We start from the raw sequence: 20609 nt of genomic DNA on the forward strand, positions 1-20609 counted from the left end.
AAAAGAGAAAAGAAAGATTATGTTTTCATTTTTTCAGGCTCAAAAATGTCTTATTGATCTGTTTACCTCCTGTCTGCTGTTTCTGGGGAACTTGGCGGCTTTTTGGACTCTGAGGCATTAACCACAGAAATGTTCATTTCTTCTCCTTATTTACTTTTAACTAAGCTGACATTTTGACTCATAAAGTATTTATTCTTACTCTTTCATGATAATAGTGATAATAATGAGCATATTAAAGATACTGACAATAGAATAACTGTCCTGATCACAATGATAACAATATGATGAAAACGTGATCAAAATTATTAAAAAATTTATTTTAGGCTTGATGTTTATTTTTGTGATTATTAATGATTGATTGCTGTGGTAGGTTAGCTACTGCTAGTTAGCAGTAGCTAATTAGCTAATCTAATTAGCTAATTAGCTACTGCTGCTATTAGCTATCCTAATGCAGCGGCGGTTGAATCGCTAATTTAAACATCTGATGATCATATATATATTTCAAAGTGAGTCAGAAACACAGGAGCCTGGAGGCCAATTTTCCTTCTGCGTTTCTTTTCATCTCTTATCGTTTGTTCTCAACTAGTCGCTCACGACTCCATCAGCTGTCACTCTTCATTGGACTTCGTGGATCTTTAGCAAGACTCTTGTCAACAAGATGAGACGGAGCAGATGACATGAAAGTGATGACACATTTCTCTCTAGTTTATTGGTCGCTCTCCAGCTAATCCGCTGCTCTGACTTCACAGCTTGACTTTTGTTTAAGTTGCAACATTTCTGGCAAGATGTGTAACTGCAGGGAACAAGAAGCTCTAAACCCATGACTGATATTTTGGCTGTCAGATGGTGTGAGTATGTCTACAAATGTAGATAAAACAACAACAACAACATAAGGAAAACAGGCAGACGTTGTTTATGGACGTGATAGAAATTGATATGGGTTTATTTTGAATGCAATGGACACGGAAAGAAAGGAAAAAAATGGAGAGAAAACATTAAAGAAGTCTGTTTCTACACCTGCAGAAAGAGAGAAAAAACACAGAGGACAGAGAAACTACACAATGCTAATTAAATCAAATTACATTTAGTGGCAAAGATGGAGCGTAAAAACTTGGATCCAAATGTTGTTTTAACGTTTCTCAGCTTATAAGGTCAAATTTTCCAACAAATACTTAAACTGTGAGGACTGATGGCTCTTTATGGGGCCCAAAGCCGCAGTAAAAAGAAAAAATACGTTTTGTTTTTGGGTTATCGAATAGGTTTAGGACTTTGGTATGAATTGAGTTGAAGTTAGGTTTATAGTATTGCTTTGAAAATGAGTGAATAATGAATTGAATATACATTTAAAGTAAAAATAACAATGGTTAAATATTATTTTGTCCATTTCTATAGTTTTGTATTGGACAAACGTGAAAAGATGTTAAAACTTGTTACAATTTAAGAAGTACTAATTAAGCAAATTTAGCATTTAATGGGTTTCATCAATACATTCTGCCACAGCTGAAAATGAGTTTGACACCGCCGTCATAAAGTATAAAGTTTTTTCCATCATGGCTGCAGGATATTAAAGAAAATTGGTTTAAATGAAAGTGATTTAAATGTTTGATTTAATCTGCAGTTTTTACAGTTTTAAGATGATATTTCTGATCTTCACAATGTTTAAACAAACCACAGCAAATAGCAAAAATAAACTAATATTTACAAGAGAAGTGAAAACACACAATTTTCACTGTAACCTTTTTTATTAGAAAATATAAATGGCAAAAAGCTTTTTTAAAACTGTGTTGCTAAAACAAAGACAGATGTGACAGACATGAACAAAACTAAGTTTTTTTTCTTTCTTTTTTCAGTTTACATGCTACAGTTTATAATGTACAGGTGAGTGTGCTCCTGCTCAGGTAGAAACCCAAACTTAAAGACAACATGAGCGGAAACGAAAATGTCTTGATCTGAAGGAAAGTCGTAACAGAACATCAATCAAAGACTATATTTGCTCCAGCACACACAAACACACACACACACAAACACCCACACACCCACACCAACACACACACAAGAACAGATTCCCTTCTTTGTTGAGAGAAATGATTCCACAGTTCTGAAGACAGACTGCGAACTGTAAGTAGTAACAGATTTTTCTGACAATTAATCAACTAATCGGATAAAAAATTGTCACATTTGATAGATTTTTCATTTAACCATTTAGAACTTTTTTATATATTAGAAATACACCAAGAGATGAAAAATAATTAAATGTATTTATTAAATTTTATTTCCTAAAATGCAATAAGTTCCTTTAGTGAATTTGATTTGGGTGAAGCTGATAGTGGCCACTTGAGGAGTTTTGGGCAAAAACATATTTGCAGACAGAAATGTTTTCACCTTTAAAGCAAAATTTATTTGTATTTTATACAGTTTTGGCTTGATTACTGTTCTGAAGATGTTGCTTTTTAAGCAAATAATCTACTCCAATTAACAATTAATTGATCAGTTGACTGTTATTTCAATAATAGATTCAACACAATTAATAGTTTCATCCCTAATCAGAAGTGGTTTCATTTAAATGAGTTAAAAGTATTTATGTTTCTTAATTTTATTTAGTAATTTTCTGAAATGTTCATCTTTCCCAGACATTTTTGTTTGGACAGAAATAAGAACAGTTCCTGTCTGTCTTGGAACTATTTCTGGTACCATTCACACCCTCATTTATCAATCCGCTGTTTGTTTTAGGCGCGGATTAAAAGAACAGCCGGTTTCCAAATGACAACATTGAAAACTAACAGAAGGTCGTCGGAGGTTTTCCACTTTATACGCAGATCCACTACAGTTCAGTTTAGCGGGGATTGACGGGAATGAGGGGTTCTGAGAAGTCCTGTTCAGTGTTTTCCGTCACTGTTCTTGAATGAAAACAAACAAAACACATGCGTAAAATGGCACCGTGTGCGTAAAATGTTGTCAGTGGGGAAGGCAGGCGCATCATCTCAGGTTTTGGATTCTGCCATGGAGGAATCCCCGGCAAGCTTCACTTTCCCACCTCGTCGAGCACCTTGCGGTTGAGCTGAGCCTGCTCCCGCTGGCTCTCCATCTTGGCCATCTGGATCATATTCCTCAGCAGGTGGAAGGTCAGGTCGATGGAGAGCGGCGGCTCCTCGCTGCGCTTCAGCAGCTGCGCCGCGGTCCTCAGCGCCTCTTCCTCCTCCTCTTCCTCCTCGCCGTCAGCTTCCGGCAGCAGCAGGTGGAGGCGGTCCGGGTCCCTCCGCTGGAGCAGCCGCAGCAGGTGGTCGCCCACCAGCTCCGAGGCGGCGCCTTCCGTGGCCGCCCTGAGAAGAACATCGTCCACCTGCTGTGTCTGGAGGCGGCTGGTGCCATCCAGCCAGCCGGGGAGAGAGCGCGGTCTGCCGGCGGCGGGGCGGGGGTGTGACCAGAGGAGGACCGAGGAGAGGAGCAGCAGGAGGGGGACCGGCTTCATGTCCTACAACCGAAAGGAAATTACGATTTTTTTAAAAATTAGTTTTGAAACTTAAAACATCTGACAGTGTAAACATTTTGGCAAAATAAACTAAATATTTTTTGCATGACATTTATAAAAAACAATCCTGAAGAGATCTGTCCCAGCTAAAGGCAACTATGACCTTTAGATGGATGGAAAAAGCTGCAGAACTCACTTGATTTTCGTCAGTTGATGCAGCTGAACTTTTCAGAGATGTCTGGTCTGATTCTGGAAAGTCCTGTGAGCCGCGGCTCCAGAGGTCTGCGGGGTTTTATACATCCAGCACGCTCCTTTTTGACGTCAATGCAACAACATGCCGCCGTCTTGGAAAGCGGGCAGCTCTAAAAGACGCACAACGATGCGGCAGCTGGCGGAGCGCGGAGGGACTGAGAATAAAAGCAGCAACTTTTACTGCTTTGTTTGTTTTTCATCTTCTTTTACAAGATGAAGGAAGAAAACGCCAGAACCTTCACTGGGTCGTTTTATTTGGGTTTAACAGCCCAACGTTTGCTAAAAAAAGAGGATTTATTTTATAAATGTTGCTCCTTCCTTATGCTTTTTGAAGTTTGGTCAAAACATTTGTTTAGCATCCCAAATCATAAACTCAATTTTTCATTTAGTTTACTAAATTTTTCATTTAGTTTATGATTTTCAAAAGCTGGCATGAAAAATTTAATTCAAAGTTTAAACCCAACAATGACGCAAAGAAAGAAAATGAAACTGGGAAAAACATTTCTTCTTCTATCGATTGCACCAAACTAACTCGTGAGCTGTCCATGGTGCTGAACCTGCTTCTACTTGTATAATAACATTGGATTTCACATGATGACAAAACGGAATTTGTTAAACATAAGATAATTTCACGAGTTTGTTATAAATCACAGAAACATGTATCTCTGTCTCCATTTGGCCACTTAAAACACAACTAAAGGCTCAACAATTCTCCGCGTTTGGCATAAATGTTTAGAAATCATTTTGAATAATTAGGTCTGAAATCACTGCAAAAACAAAACTTTTATTCGCCGACCTTTGTGACTTGAAGTGAGAAAACATTAAATATATTTTGTCTGTTCGACCATTTCTGGCTCAGTTTGGCCACAGAGTTCAACACTGAGCTGTAAAAGGTTTTCAAGCGAAGTCCTGCAATCAACTCTGCAAAACCGCAAAATCTTATCAGGAATATTTGCTCTTGTTTGCAGTGAAAATATCTTAGTACTTGAAATAAGATAAAACTAAGGAGCTTTTAATGTTTATGGAAAAATAGTTAAAAGTGAAAAAATCTCCCCGATTATTTTTAGTACTTTTTAAAATCAATAATAAATTAAAATAAGCTCATAGTTTTTGCTGAAGTTACTTGTAAGTTAGTTTTGCATTATGCCAGGTGTACCAAGACATTTCCACTAGAAATGAGTCTAAAATAAGATTTTGTGTTTTTGCAGTTTAGAGCTGGACAAATATGTTTTTCTTGATTAAATGTAATCAAATTAAAAGTTTGGATTTTCAAAGTTTTTCAGACTAAAATCCTGACTATATTATTCAATAGGTTTTTAAGACACTTCTTGTATTTTTTCTGCTCTGCATAACATGCAGAAACAATGATTGGACTGAAAATCAGTGCAAAGGAAAAACCAAGTTCAAAGAAGTACTTGAAACTTCTGACCAAGGCCACTTACAAAGTGTTTGGAAGCAAAATATATAGAAATGCTCCGACTTTTGTGCATCACTGCGTCCAGATGAACTCCACCCACCCTCCTGTTCAGGTTACTCTGCAACAACACTCCACTCGTTTTATCACCTTGGCTTAATTTGAAAATCCCAGGCAGTTGGAGTGCTGCTTCAAAAACCTGCAGCGCTCTGGGTAGAGCTGCTCCCGTCCCTGGAGGGGGTAAAAGAGGCTGTTTGGCGGAGTTTCAATGCATTCGTCAGATGCTCTCCGCTTGCAGATATAGCCTGAGTGTTTGTTAATGTGGCTGCCAGCGTGGCTCAGCAGCCTCCAAAAAACACAACTACTCACCAAAACTAAGAAGTTTCCCCTGAAGTTCACTGAGGCTAGACAGTCCACCGGCATTAACGAGCAAACTTTTATGGTTTCAAACATTATGTAGGATTTTTATTTGTTAAAATGTGCACAGTAAATATTCAACGTGTTCCTTAAAGTATGAAAATGCCAACCTGGTTCTTAGAGGCAGTTTTTAGGATGCAGAGATAATGATGGTTCACTTGAACTAAACAGAGCAAAACCAACATGGCTATGTGAAAATAGAATTGCTGCCCTCGTTAAATCATCAATTCATTGTAATTAATACATTTATTTTGCTACAACCAGGTCTGGCTATCCTCTTACCTGTAGATTCAATAAACCAATGAGGGTGAAAATATTTCAAAAAGCAACAAATTATGCCCTGATCTACAGAAATTCAAGTAGAGATGTGAAGAAAAGTCGTCAACATTAATTAATCTGGATAAAAGTAGAAAGTCAGTTTCCACAAGCTTGGAAAAGTGGTAAATGGTCAAAAAAAGTCAGTCCATAAACACCTTGAAGACTCAAAAAAGTGTTTCCAGTGTTTTGTGACATAAGGTCATTTCAATATTCCTCACCATAGCACAAGAACTTTTTAGCGAAAAACAAGCGTTTTTCTTTTTTTCCCCCGAAACTGGAGCATTTCCATGAAGCAAATGTATTTTCAAAACGTCAAATTGCTCAATTATATGGTCAATGGAAATGCAGCTACTGAGATCTGCAGTTGCGATTCTTCCAAATCTAAAGTTAAACTAAAACAAAGAGTAAACCATGACGGATAAGACTTTTAAACATTTAGAAAACAACCTTTTGTTCCTGAGGGTCATTAAAATGCTGGCAGAAGAAACTAGAACAAAGTCAATGAATCAGGTGGAGAAGAGTCCAGTAAAGCAAACATGTAAATCAAAAATACATTATGAGTGAAGCTCATCGAGGCGATGAGGAGAACATTTCCTTCATCAACCAGCAGGTGTTAATGTTCGTGTGGCTCCACTGCAGCTCTGCAGCCAAATCCCATTTCCATAAATAACAAACTTTCACAGACGATTCTGCAAAAATGCAAGTTTGACTTTCAAGTGTGAATTTGTCACTCAGAGTAGACGAGCAATCTTCCCCGACCTTTTACATGTGATTCAGTCACAGTTTTACACTTTGGAAATATCAGAAGACTAAAGTAAGTTGTGCTCATTTCTCACACACACTCGCAGTCTACAGTACAAATGAGTGTAAAAATCATCATCATCAACAACAAGACAGGCTGGACTTGTGAGGTTTCTTCACATCTTGTTGGCCTTCCAGGTCAGGTAGGAGTTCCAGGCGACGGCGACTATCTGGACGACGGCCAGTCTGCAACGAGGAGCAAAAACTGAACACGTGGGAATGCACTTAAACTGGGGTTGGTAGATTTAAATTCACTCTAAAAATATCAACTTTTAAGTACATTTGCAGATTTAACCTTTTAAAGAAAGCTTAGAATCTTTCAATATGACTGGAAAGCAAGAGAAGCATAAAAATCTCACCTGTGATGCAGCGGGACGAAGTAGAAATTAGCAATCTGGACTGGAGGCCACAACTAAAAAAAAGGCAACAGTAAAACCAGATGAGAATTTATGTTTATAAAGAGTAACTAACCTCAAATTAACTTTTTGCTGATAAACAAGAGACCAGAGGTGGGTAGAGTAAAAAAAAAAAAAAAAAAAAAAGAGTAAAAATGTTACTCAAGTAAGAGTAGCGCTACTTCAACATATTATTACTAAAGTAAAAAGTAGCTGTCCAAGAAATTCCTCGAGTAAGTGTAAAAAAGTATTTGGTAAAAAGTACTGAGTAAGAGATCAAATAATCAATCATTTAATATTTTAAAATTACACAATCAGATGGACCAAAATAAAAGTTACGTTTAAATTTTGGTATTTTAAGGATGAAACTGAAAATAATTCATCTAAGAGCAAAAAACAACAAAATCAGGTGAAACAAAGTGTTTCTAAATCAGTTTCTTTCAATAAAAAAACTTCTGAAACTTTAACAAAATCTGCAGCTGTGTGTGTCTGTGTGTGTGGGTGTGTGTTGGTGTGTGTGTGTCTGGGGAATTTTTGTTTTTCATTCAGTGGTTGGAAAAGCCAGAAGTTTTACTCAAGTAAGAGTAGCGATTCTTCATTATAAAGTTACTTAAGTAAAAGTAAGAAGTACAGCATAGTAAAACATACCCCTAAAAGTATTTTTTTAAAATAAAAAGTTACTAAAGTAAACGTAACTGAGTAAATGTTTCTACTTACTACCCAACCCATAGGATCTTAAAGGTTCCATCTTTATTTGTATGTATGATTTTTTTACATTTCCATGTAAATTTACTGAAAACTGCATGATGTAACTTTTATATTAAAAAAAGTAGCTTTTTTTTTTACATATTTACTAAAACATATTATGCTGTCATGTTGTGACAACATTATGATGTGACAGCATAATATGAAACAGATAATCTATGAAATAAAAATCAAGCTCCTCCACTTCCTTGCTGAGCTACAATAGCGACCTGCAAAAATGCATCGCTTTCAGTCAAAAACAATCAATCAGAGCCAGGAGGAGGGGCTTAGCGCTGCTAATCAAGATCATGTAAGAGCTGTTAAATGTGCTAATGGCAGAGAAACAACTTACCATTACAAAGAAACTATTTATCCGCCGTCATCAATGACTATGCTAACTAGTGTTAGCATCCTGGCAGAATCTGCTGCATAGCAGAAATAAAGGTATGAGAATCATACACAAGCTTGATTGACAGCACTAAGACCCTCCTTGTGGCTCTCATTGGTTGTTTGACAATTTTTTTGTTTTCTGTAGTTGACACTGGAAGAAGGCAAAGGAGCTTGATTTTTTTTTTTACAGATTATTACTGTCTCGACAAATATGTTAAAAAAATATTTTAAAAAGTCACATACTGCTGCTTTAATTGTGCCTAAAAACCGTCTCAGTGCTGCCCTCCTCAGGTTGAATGGTGCTACTGCAGTTGATTTTTTTAATGTTTACAACTCTACAGCTTCGTTAGCGTCTAAAGTTCTCCGTTTGGGTCTAAAAAAATAATCTCACAACCATAAACGGAAAAAAACAAAAAAGTAAATTCAACATCAGAAACTTACATAGTAGTTAGAGATCAGGGCATCTGTGTAATCCTGTGAGAAAATGAAAAAATATATTATTGTATAAAACAAACAAGTAATCCATTGCACTTCAAAATAAAATAAAAAGTCCACAGCACTACACATAAATATGTGTATACAGATATTAACATACAAAAGCAAAGACATAAAAATTACAGGTACTTTAAGACATTTATGAAATAAAGAGGGATTGCTTAAGAATTGAAAGAAATAAAATAATTTTTTTTATATGCAGGGTTGTATTTGTCTCTGAAACTGAGTCTAAAAATGGCTCAGAATGAACTAAATAAATGTAGATTATATTTTCTTTACTCTTTTTGTGATGCTGATGTGACCTGAATGTTTTTTTTTTGTCTCGTTATCATCAAAAGTTTCCAAAAATTATATTGCTCAAATATTTAATGTGTTTGCAATGTATTTGTATGAGATAGTGTCATAAAATGAATAAATAAAAACAATTAAAAGGTAAAAATAAATACAAACAATAAAGATTTTAGCTCTTAACATTTGAAACCAAACCAGAGAAAATCTTCAGCTTCACAAACAGAATCTGCATAAAAACGTTGTTCCCATTTCCTGTTGGAGGTCTGTGGAAATAATTGATGATCGGACAGAAAACCGTTTGAATCTCTGCATGTTCCTTGTGTTAAGGTTCTGTTTCAGCATGAATATTTAATTTAATATTCAGTGTCACAGCCCAACAATCACTGCAGACAATGATTAAGTTCATTCATGAAACATGAAGTTCTCTCAGCCACCGAGGAACAAGTTGCTCACATCCTCGTCATGAAGGACGGAGAAAAGAAACAAACTGGAAGAAAATGTTCGGCTGCGTTGGGAAGGACTCGGTGAGACAGTTATTAAAACTCATGCTCAAATAATTCAAGATTTTTCTTTTTTAATTTGAATTCCTGTCCCTTCACATTAATTAGGATTCCACCTGCAGAAGAGTGAGGGGTTGAAGATGGAAGAAACAGAAACAGAAATAAAAAGCAAGCCGGGTCTGTCGGATTGAGACGAAACATTTTTTATTTAAATTCTATAAATTCACCAACCTGGAGTTTAACTACAGATATTCAATATTTATGGAATAAATTCATACAAAGATGAGGACTGGAATGAAGAACCAGAAAAACAGAAAAGAGGATGGAGGGATGAAGAAAAGAGTAATGGGAGGAAAGAAAGACAATTAAATACAGGGAAGAATGAATGAATGAATGGATGAATGAATGAATGAATGAATGAATGGATGGATGGATGGATGGATGGATGGATGGATGAATGAATGAATGAATGAATGAATGAATGAATGGACAGTTAATGTTTATCTGAAGAAATGCCTTCCTCCAGTCTTTTCCATTTCAGCTCAATCAGGTTTAATTGATAAATCTCAAAATGGCATCTGAATGTTAAACCAGCTGGTTATTATTATTATAAAATGGCGCTGATCTCTGGTGGTTTTTAAACGATCAGAATAAACAAAAATACAGGAAGAGGAAAAAGAAATGAAGAAACCAGAACAGACGAGATTAAAGGAAACACATTTTATAAGACATAGCGCATTAAATACGTAGAAATATAATTAATTTTGGGGTTTATTCATGTTCAACTGCTTCACCAGTTCCTTCTGCATCAGCAGGGATGATTCACCTGATCATGATGTTAGTAACTGAAATATTTGGGTCACTAATCAGAGAGAGAACCTGGAATACGATCAAAACCACAAATCTAAGGTAAAATATGTACAGACGTGGTTATTACGGCCTCAGTTTGACTGTGACCTTTTGACCCCACAGTAAATACTAAACAAGACCATTTGGTAGAACAGACAAAACATTACAGAAGTAAAGTTTCACGTCATTCTACCTAAAGGTCACCTGAATGTATCTCGGCGTAAAGAAACAACAAGCCAATGTTCCTAGTCTGTTTTTTTTCTTTTTTCAGGCTGAAACATTTTTCTAATTATGGACAAACAAGCTACTTCACCACCGGAGGTTAAAACACGTCACAATCTCCAGACGACAGAACAAAAGGAGACATTTTCGACCGACTTTAAAGGAGCTTGCTGTGTTCAGACCAGCCTGAGTTTGTGTGCCAAACAAAAACTCAATTTATATTCTGAAGGAGTTCAACAGAAAACGTATTAAAACTTTAAAATGACGAATTCATCAAACTTTGTTCTGCTGTGACCCTTTTTTATGATGTCATTTTGTGAAATATTTTTTCAAATGGAAGGTAAATCTTAAATTTGAAAAAATATTTAAATGGAAAATAGATTTGAATTTTATGTAAAAATAATATTTTACACAAAAATTGTGCAAAAACAAAATAAATTTTTTGTGTACAAAAATTGCAATGTTTTTACATAATTTGTGTATTATTTTACACATTTTTATGTGTCTAAAAAATGATTTTTGTTACACAAAATTCAAAAATTTTTCATTTCAATTTTTTTTTAAATGGAACTTGATGTTTTACCCCTAACCTGTAGGGGGAGCTAAAGAGAATAATGATGAGCATAAACTAGGTGGAAAATTTACTGAAAGCTTTAGGAAATTCATGACTGAATTAATTTTTTTAAAGAACCAAAACTGAAGTTTTACTTTTAGTTTAAAATATTTTATCTAAACATGTCAGTTTGAAAAACCACCTTATCAAGGCGCAAAAACCTTTTTATCAAAAAACTGATTTTTCTCAAAGTTGACGTGTCTTCATTAAGCAAATTTAATTTTGTGATTCCAATTTCAGCAATCTTCTTGTCAATGAACAGCTAATGACAGACTGATGCATCTTAGGTGCACAAAGGAGCATTCTAGCAGATCCTTCCTCCTCTTTTTACATTTCTTCTTCACCTGAATTATCCCACTGTGAGACAATAAAATATATTTCTATTCCTGTAGTGCCTGTAGAGTTTGAGATGGTGCTTTTTGAGCATTGCAGGGTTGGATGTTGGGTGAATTTGTTGAACATAAACTCCTGGGAAGACTGGCAGCTGTCTCAAATGTTTTCCATTTTTGACTGATTTGTCCCTTTGTAGATTGATGGACTTCAAATTGTTTGGAAATGATGATTGATGGGCAGAAAGGTTTGTTTTTCTAAGGCTGGGATGCTGAAGCTGATGGCAGCGTGTCCTCACCTTACTCCTGCTTTTTTGTTTTAGAGGTGGCTACTAAACCATAACCAATTAATCAAATCGAATAATAAATTAAAATGAATTTCCATTTTGATGATTAATTTTAAAGGGAAATTTTGTTTAGAGACATCAAAATCTGTTTTCTTAATGTTTTCAGTTGTGTGGTTTTAATTTCCATTTTGAATTTGGTTTTATTGTGTTTTATTTTGGATATTTTCAATAACTTTCAGTTTCATGGTTAATTGTTCTTTAAATAGTAAAAGTTTATTCATCTTTGAGTGACTGAAGTTGCATTTTTTGTGTGTCAGTATATTACGTGAAAATGGTCTCAAAACAACATTATTATTGTTTATTGCATTATTTACTGGGACAATTTATTGTCCAACAACATTTGTTATTGTGTCAGGCCTAGTGCTGATGATCAGTGATCAATAATTATGTACATTTGATCAGCAGCACCTTCTCAAGCAGCAATGGTGGATTTATGGATTTTTTTGGTTTATTTAACAACATAACCCTGAAATTGTTCAGACATCATTTTTATTAAGTACTGATGTTAGATAAAAGATAAGAAAAAAAATCACACCAAAAATGTGTGTCTTTCAAAATAAAAAGTGTCAATAAATAACAGGGCTTGACGATTTAATCAAGTTTCCTTATAATTTTCTTGCATTTACACTTAAAGGGGACCCAAGATTCACATTTTTCACACTTTTATTCTTTCATTTGGGATTCAACTGCTTCTAAAAATAGCTGAAGTTCTTTAAAAAAAGACGAGGCAGTTTTTTGGGACTAAATTAATGTTTTTTGTTGCCTGGAATCAATCTTCGGGAAACTGCACCGTTACCTAGCAACCCCAGTCTGTTACCAAGCAACCCAAGTGGAGCTCTAGCAGGGTTTTACCGCTGTATTCGCTGTACAATGGCTGCTGGAGAAGATAAATGTTTTGTTGTTGGCTTGTTGGTTGTGCAGGAGGCTCCACTTCTGCTTTTCAAAGATGTATGGTTGTATAATTGCAGCTATTTTCATGTGCAAGGTAAAACGCTGAGTTAGGGGGCGTGGCGAACAGCAGCTTATATGGATTTAAAGTGACAAAACGTCCTAAAACCGCTCAGAATAGGCAGATAAATCTCATTATCTAAGAACGATTTTGTGCAAAAAAATTTTATAAGAATGTTTTGTAAAGCCATAGGAATATCGTAGGCTGTTCAAGGAAGCATAATAAAATCTTGATGTTCAATGTGCATTCAATACTTGGCTCAAAAACATAAAAAGTGTCCAGAAATGTTTGATTTTGTGAATAGCCGTTTAGTCGCCCGCTCCATCAGTTTTCCTCTCACGCTCCAGCGTCGCCAGGCGTCGTGGTAATGAGCTCATTTGTCATTTATTTTGTGTCCTTTCTGACATTTACCAGGTTGGCCTTTCAGGTCCAAGCCTCTCCTTTGGTAAATAATTGATGGTGATCAGAGGCACACCGGGTAAGCAAAGAGCTGATGGACGTTTGAGCAGCTGGCACAACACGACGGTTCGCTCTGACCTGGCATACAAACTAACCCCCCCCCCACACGCTTATATACGGAGCTATGAGTCACCCTGGCTGGTTCCACAATCCCTCCTCCTCCTTGTGTCTCTTCCGCCCTGCTAGGAAATAGTTTCCAACATTAATGAAGGTGTTGCAGGTCTTCAACTGTTTCCACAAGGAAAAAAAAATCTAACTTCCTCCTTTTGTGTCAATATTTGTAACTGCTTTTTGGTCAGTCTGTGTCGACCTGCAGAGTAATTTTAATCCTTTGCAGGTCACTTTTGCAATGGCACATCATTGGTGATTAAAACAAGTTAATTCATCGCTAACGTCCTGATTAAAGGCCTCTGGCATTTGTTTGGTGTGGAGTGCTTTAGAAAGTAGTTTAATCCATTCATTTTCTGCTGTGAGACTTAATTAAAACCAATAATGTGTTCACCCTCTTCTGAATGAGGTGGGTGACAAATGTTTAGCTTATTTGGCTTCTAGTACCTTTATGTGATTTATTTCTACTAAATCAGGCTAACAGTATTAATTGAACACTTTTCTTCAGCTTAAATGTATTTATTTTAATAATAGTTCAGATCTGTATTTGCTCACCCTCTTAAGTTTGGCGATGTTCTCCTCCGCTGTTAGTCCGTTCAGGGCTCCAGAAATACAGAGGAAAGTTCCCAGGAAGCACGGAGCAAAACACAACTGAGAACCCGAACAAATCAAATAAAAAAAAGCAGAAGAAAGGAATCAGTGGTGCTTCTGCTAACGCTAAAGCACTAATCATAAACATTAGCTCTGGCATAATTTACATGTTCTATTGTATTTCTGTTTATATCTACTGTCAATATTTTATTTTGTTATTTTATGCTCCTTGTTTGAAATAAAGTTATTGAAAAAAAGGGAAAACATTAGGAGAGGAAATGGAACTGCTGCGTAAACAGTCTTCAGCCACTTCAAAATAAGAGCATGAATATAAACAGGGACAAATTTTACACCTAAAACTTCAATATAGACATCAAACCTTATTCAACTAAACATTTACAAAACAGCAAAGTAAATTGGCACTTTACAATTTATCTAAAAAAGTTTATTTAGGGAAAGCTAAGTTAAGCGAAAATGCCAAGCAAAAAAATTTGCTCTGCTAATTGCACATTAGCAAGTTAACGGATGTTTTCCCTCCACTGAAAGAAATCTTGGGAACTGAAGTGACTTTTTAAGTAATAACAGACAATAAACTTAGTAGGGTGTACATAATTTACAGTCAATGCTTATCACTGTTTTCTCTCACCTGGTCAACAAGCATTTTCTTCATGGCGTCCGATTTAGACCCTCCAACCACGATCCTGTCCAAAACTTTGTACCAGCTGCCGATTACCGGACCCTTTATTGTGGAAAGAAAGAAAATTCTCCTCAAACTTAAATGCAGATGTACAAAAAACCTGAACAAAAATGTATCTTTTAAAATTATTTCAGATTTATTTGGAATATTCTAACACATTTTGTGGCATATCTTGCAAATCCTGTAAAACAAATACATAGTCAGTTCTGTGAAAAAAGCTTTTACCAACTTAGGAGTTTCTTTGAATTAGTTCTAAAAACAGACAAAGATAAAAGACTAAAAGTAAACTTCAGTTTGAAAATAAGGATAATTTTTTTTTTTAAAGAGTGACACCACCAACCTGGCAAAAAATTTATTAAATCATCAACCAGCTGCTACATTTCATGAAAGGTAAATTAAATTTTTTGATTACTGCCAGATATACAATATTTAATCAAGAAATCACTGAAATAGAACTTTTCTTCTATTTCTTCAAATGTTTTGTCCTCAGTTTTGTTTCTATAAACATATATAAATTTCTATATTGATCTAAAAGATTAGACAACAATTGCAACAAGTTTTTGGTTTTCTTTTCCACAAACATTTCCACTGATTTGCAAAGATCTTAATTGAATAGCTGGATTTTTAACAAATCTTTGATGTTACTCCAGCAAATTATGAATTTGATTTATACCCTAGAATTATGGCTGGTGTAATTTTAGACCTAACAGAGGAAAAATATAAACTGAAAAATATCTCTAAACCTCATCCCATTTAAATCTCTGCATATATTTTTAGATCAAGTGCTTGATAAATTCTGGATTTAAGACGATTACTGCAGCTCAAATAAATGCTTTCGTCACAAAGACGTAAGAATCAAATATGCAGCTTTTAAAGGTAAATCGTACAGCTGTCACCGGGCTTTACTGGATAAACTACTAAGAGTCTGACAGAGAAGAAATTGCTTTTGTTGAATGTAAACATTAATAAAAGAGTCCCATCAAACCATCATAAATGACACAATAGATAAATAAGAACCACTTTTACCACAAAGAAGAATCCTATACTCATCATCCGGGCTGTTCGTCCCACATTGTGATGAGCTAATCCTCTCCTCTCAATCAGCTGTTGGGAGATGACATCACCCACACCCACCAGAGACCCTGAAGGACAAAAAAGCTGTCAGTACACTGTGCATGGTGTTATATGAATGCGATCCCCGCAGATTCGTTTTGTAGCTGCAGAGACGTTTTCAGTACGAAGCGCTTTTGTTAAACAGGAGCAGGATGAACGGAGCTCATTTATTTTGTTGAATTATGGCAGAATGCAGGCGGTGATGCTCAATGTTTGACTCAAAAATGGTCGGGTAGCTATCGCAGGTCGCAGGAAGAAAGCATTTCCAAATCTGTCTGATTTTTAATGTTCTGGCATTTAAAAAGTGTGTTTTAAAAGCTACCTCGGCTTGCTGAATATTAACAAAGTTGCCTATAAAAAGCAATAATAGGAGATGTTTGGGACTCCAGGTTTAGCAAGTCAAATTTAAGACTTAAGACCTTTTTTAGTCGTGCGATGAATTGCTTATTGCGATATGCTTCGGCATGCACACCTCCAAATTGTACATAAAAGCAGATTGCTGAGACAAAAAAAAGTTGTGATTTTTTGGTTGCACTTCAAAACCAAAATGAATTCAAAGAAATGTAGGCAACCAGTCACCTAAACTACTGTACAAAATAAATAACTAAAGCTTATGGCGTTTTCCCCTCAACAGCATGGCTGAAACTGATCATTATTTTGCACTAATTTAGTGTAAAATATGAGAAGAAACCTCTCATATTTTACACTAATTTAGATTTTCTCATGTAGGGATTTAGTAAATACAGATTTTTTAGGCAATCAGTGTTTTGTTTATCAAACCCACAGGGCATATCAGGAGTTAATGAAGGCTAGAGGAAACCTTCACACCTGGATCAGAGAAACAAACAACCCCTGACCTTCCTGTTATCACGTGACTGCTCTTCATCCTGGAACATATGTATTCCAGATGTTTGCTCAATTTTCCACCATGCTGCTGAGCTGGAACATCACAGAGAAAACCCTGTCTGAATTAATATTTAATCACAAAGTTACAGGAAAAACAAGCTAGAAAACGCTGCATAGAATAATATGACTGAAGCTGTAATGTAGCAAAAATCTGTTTTTTGTTTAAAATCGGGACGTGATTTATCCAGTTTGACTCATTACCAACAACAAATGTCCTTAATTTGCTTCCAACATAGAGCCAATTTAAAAACCCCCCATCAAAATTAAATAAAGGTGTAAAATTTATCAAGGCATAAATACAAATATGAATATTCCATTGATACTTGAATGGGATGTTTTCTTGTCTTTCCTGTTTTTAAGAGAAATTGGCTTTTGCATCTTCTTACATTTGTATGCCACTCTTTGATCAAGTTAAAAACCCAAAATATTAGATAAAATGTTGCATTTTTTAAAATTATTTTATATGAATTTAAAATAATTATTTCTTACAGTGGGATTTTTTTTTTTACAACTGAATAAATGTTCTTAATTTAAAGAATAGATTTTTCACATTTATTTTATTGTTGCTGCATTTAAAGATGAACTTACTTTAAAGATTTTGAACACCAATAAATTCTAAGCATAAAATAAAGTAGATCAAATTTAATTAAAGTAAAATAGATATTTGAATTTAGTAGATATCAAATTACTTAATTAAAAAATAAGGCTGCTTCAAAAAAAAAAATTTTTTTTTTTTGGGTTGCACAACCAGTAGTGAAAATGTAGTCGAATAAACATAGCTGGAGACAAGAAAAGGTAATAAATTCACTTTAATTCTGTTTTATATTGAATATATACAGTACATACACATATATATTTGAAAAATTACAGCCATGTTCTGCTGTTGAATTGAAAATGTATTTATAGCAGTAGTAAAAGGCTGAAGGACAGCAGCATGACGGCAGCTGCTGCAGCCGATGCGCTAGAGATGAATCTAATAGCAGCTGAAAAAAGGTAACCTTTTCTTTAGGGGGAGGTTTCCTCATAGAGGAGCTTATAACACGTTTTAAATGTGGTCAGATCAAATGTCAACGTTTGACTCACACAGTTTCCTTGCAAATAGATTCAGACTCCATCAGGGTTTTTTTTAATATATTTTGCTGCAAAATATTTTGATTTTTGTTCATTAAAAATGCACACTATAGTTTTTAGGATTTTAATTTAAAAACGACGAATCATTTTCCTTCCACTCCCAAAATAAGCACCAAGAATACGAAGATCTAAAGGGCAGTGGCAAGAGCAAATGAGGTGGATTAGCAGAGCTAGCTAACAACTGATTATGTCATCCAGGACATTTTAATGTGAAACGTTGTCTCTGTCAGGAGTGCTACAGCAAATGTCTTCAGTCAGAGGCTACTACAAAATCTGTTGCAAGGCTGACTGCTACTGGAGATCCACAGCATTATAACCAGTAAACAGTTATTTCAAGATACTTTTAATTACCCTTTGGGATAAATAAAGTTTTTTTTATTATTTTTATTGAATTTGTTACATCTAATAAAATACTATTAACATTTATTAAAGTTTGAGGTGACAAAAGAACCTTGCAGGGCCCCAATAACATGCAAATATTTGTTCATTTAACAAACCTTTGCAGAAAATAATGCATTTTATGTCCTGTAAGAGAAAACTGCACAAGCCAGATTTTATTTATTTACAACCCCATACAAAAGATCAAAAACATCAAAATATTAAATATTACAATTAGAAATGTTGGATTTCATAAAAAAATATGCAAACTGAACCTCTACAAAGGAAATTGCATAACTTTAGCAGCATTATGTCCCGTTTATTCTGTTGTTCAAAGTTTAACTATCACAAGAAACACTTTAAAAGTTAAATGCAATTCAAAAATATTGTTTATGATTCCTGATTAGGATTTAATATATAAAAAAATTGTCATTTCTGAAACACGATAAGGTTTGCAGAGTAAAAGTTTTCTGAGCAAATTTTCCTCTAAATCTGAATTTCTGAATGAAATAGTCTTGAAGACAATGATTCTTTAATTTGAATTAAGGCAAGATTTATTCAGAAAGTCTGATGTTCTCCTGGTGGATGCAACATGACAAGTATCTGCTGACATCTAGTGGCGATAGACCTGAACTACTTTGCAATTTAGTTCAATGTTACAAAAAAAACAAAAAACAGGTCAAATATAAAACTGGAAATTCATGCAATAAATACATGTATTTGAAATGATTTAAATGCTAAAATAATTTTTTAATATTTTAAAACATGTTTTAACATTTTATATAAAATAGCAGTAATAATAAGATTTTAGCTATTATTTGTATCTTTTATTTTAATTAATGTTGCTGACTTTAATTCATTTCCATCAAAGCGAGTTGGATCTAACACAAAACTTAGTTGCTGAGCAGATTTACTAATCAATAACACAAATGTTAAATAATTTTATGATGACTGTGGGATAGGGAAACATGACGTCATTCAATAAAAAGTAGAATTTAAAAAATACACTGAACTACAATTTTTATTTTCATTCATTTCAATTGTAATATTTAATAAGGAAATATATTTATCTAATATGATATGGAAACTTTTTTTATATTTAACAAATTAGCAATTTACTGGGGCACTTTTGGTCTTCCATACTGTCACAAAAAATATTGATTCATTAATGTCACTTGTTAAAGAACAAAGGTCAAAAGGTTTCCCTTGTTGATTCTAAAACTGAGGTGAACTGTCCACTGGAGCAAAGGCTTGGTGAAAAACTGACCTGCTGTCCAACATTTTTAACCTCATTCCAAGCAAAAAAACTAGTTTCTATGTACATAAATAACAATTGCTCCATTTATAAAGAGCTTACAGCATATTTAAATGATTCCAATGAAAGCAGAGGTGAGACATATTACCTACCAGCTGTGACTATCTGGACTGACCAGGGATATTTGGTCATCAAGGCCTGATAGGATCTCCATAGGCTAGCCATCCTCCTTAAAGGAAATGTTGATAAAAACAAAATTAGCCAAATCAGAAGCAGCGAAACCCAAATTAAGTAAACCTGCAAATAAGCATCCTTATGTCCACAATTAGAACAAAAATGGTAACGACACTGTTCTAGGATATACCGTTGAACTCATATTTAGTTTTGCCAACGATGAAGCAACGATGCATTGAATACATTACATCAATTTAAGATTAGCCTGTACGTTTTTCCTAAATTACATATACTCAACTGGATCCCAAATTAGCATATTCATAGATTTTGTCAATGCCGAATAAAAGACTATACTCACATTAATACAACTAACCAACGATTTACTCTTTAGTTAAAATTCAATTTCAGAATTTTCAAATTAAGTGTAGGAGCTCATTCTTTTTGAACGGAGTTTGGCCAGACAAGGATTCGGAAGTTTTAAAGTCTGCTTTTTAGTGGTTTTCCGTTAAATAAAAACACCTTGAACATCGAAGTATATCTTCCCGAACTACAGCTCAGTTTAACCGCTAAACACGTCGCAATAACGTGGATTAATTTACGGAGGGAAAAGCAGTAAATGCAAAATGTGTTACATGCCTGTAGGTGAGTCCGGCTGAAGCAGGTGAAGAGTTAACGATGCCTTCACGTGCTCACTTCAGCTCGGAATTTTGAGCTACGTACAAAAACTGTTCTGGTACTCACTAAATTTCCTTAAAACGATTTATAAAGTATGACAGGAACTTCAAGTATATCATATTTACAACTTTATATCAGTAAATTAGAATAATTAAGCAGAGGAACATAAACAAAGTGATGTATTTTAAGGATTAATTTTTTTAATGCGAAAGCCTTTGTTTATTTTTACAGATTACATATGATTGATATATAAAAAGAATTTTTAATATACAGTTTCGAACCTATCAAAAAGTAGCTGAATGTACACTTCGGTATATTTACTAAGCA

General features: G+C 34.7%; 2 protein-coding genes across 2 annotated transcripts; both read right to left on the reverse strand.

Moving 5' to 3' along the window:
* Positions 1-925: 925 nt before the first annotated feature.
* Positions 926-3849, reverse strand: uts1 (urotensin 1). The gene is made up of 2 exons (XM_032585303.1): positions 3666-3849; positions 926-3472 (listed from the first exon to the last, which is right to left on the reverse strand). The coding sequence occupies exon 2, from the start codon at positions 3467-3469 to the stop codon at positions 3023-3025; it is 447 nt and encodes a 148-aa protein (XP_032441194.1). The 5' UTR covers positions 3470-3472; positions 3666-3849; the 3' UTR covers positions 926-3022.
* Positions 3850-5570: 1721 nt separating this feature from the next.
* mpv17 (mitochondrial inner membrane protein MPV17) lies at positions 5571-20246 on the reverse strand. Its single transcript, XM_032585302.1, has 7 exons — positions 19586-20246; positions 15677-15792; positions 14600-14692; positions 13918-14013; positions 8642-8674; positions 7031-7083; positions 5571-6857 (listed from the first exon to the last, which is right to left on the reverse strand). Exons 1-7 carry the CDS (start codon positions 19656-19658, stop codon positions 6788-6790), a joined length of 534 nt encoding a protein of 177 aa, XP_032441193.1. The 5' UTR covers positions 19659-20246; the 3' UTR covers positions 5571-6787.
* Between the last annotated feature and the right edge of the window lie 363 nt (positions 20247-20609).

The sequence above is a fragment of the Xiphophorus hellerii genome, chromosome 15 (genome assembly GCF_003331165.1).
Source record: "Xiphophorus hellerii strain 12219 chromosome 15, Xiphophorus_hellerii-4.1, whole genome shotgun sequence".
In the NCBI taxonomy this organism is placed as follows: Eukaryota; Metazoa; Chordata; class Actinopteri; order Cyprinodontiformes; family Poeciliidae; genus Xiphophorus; species Xiphophorus hellerii.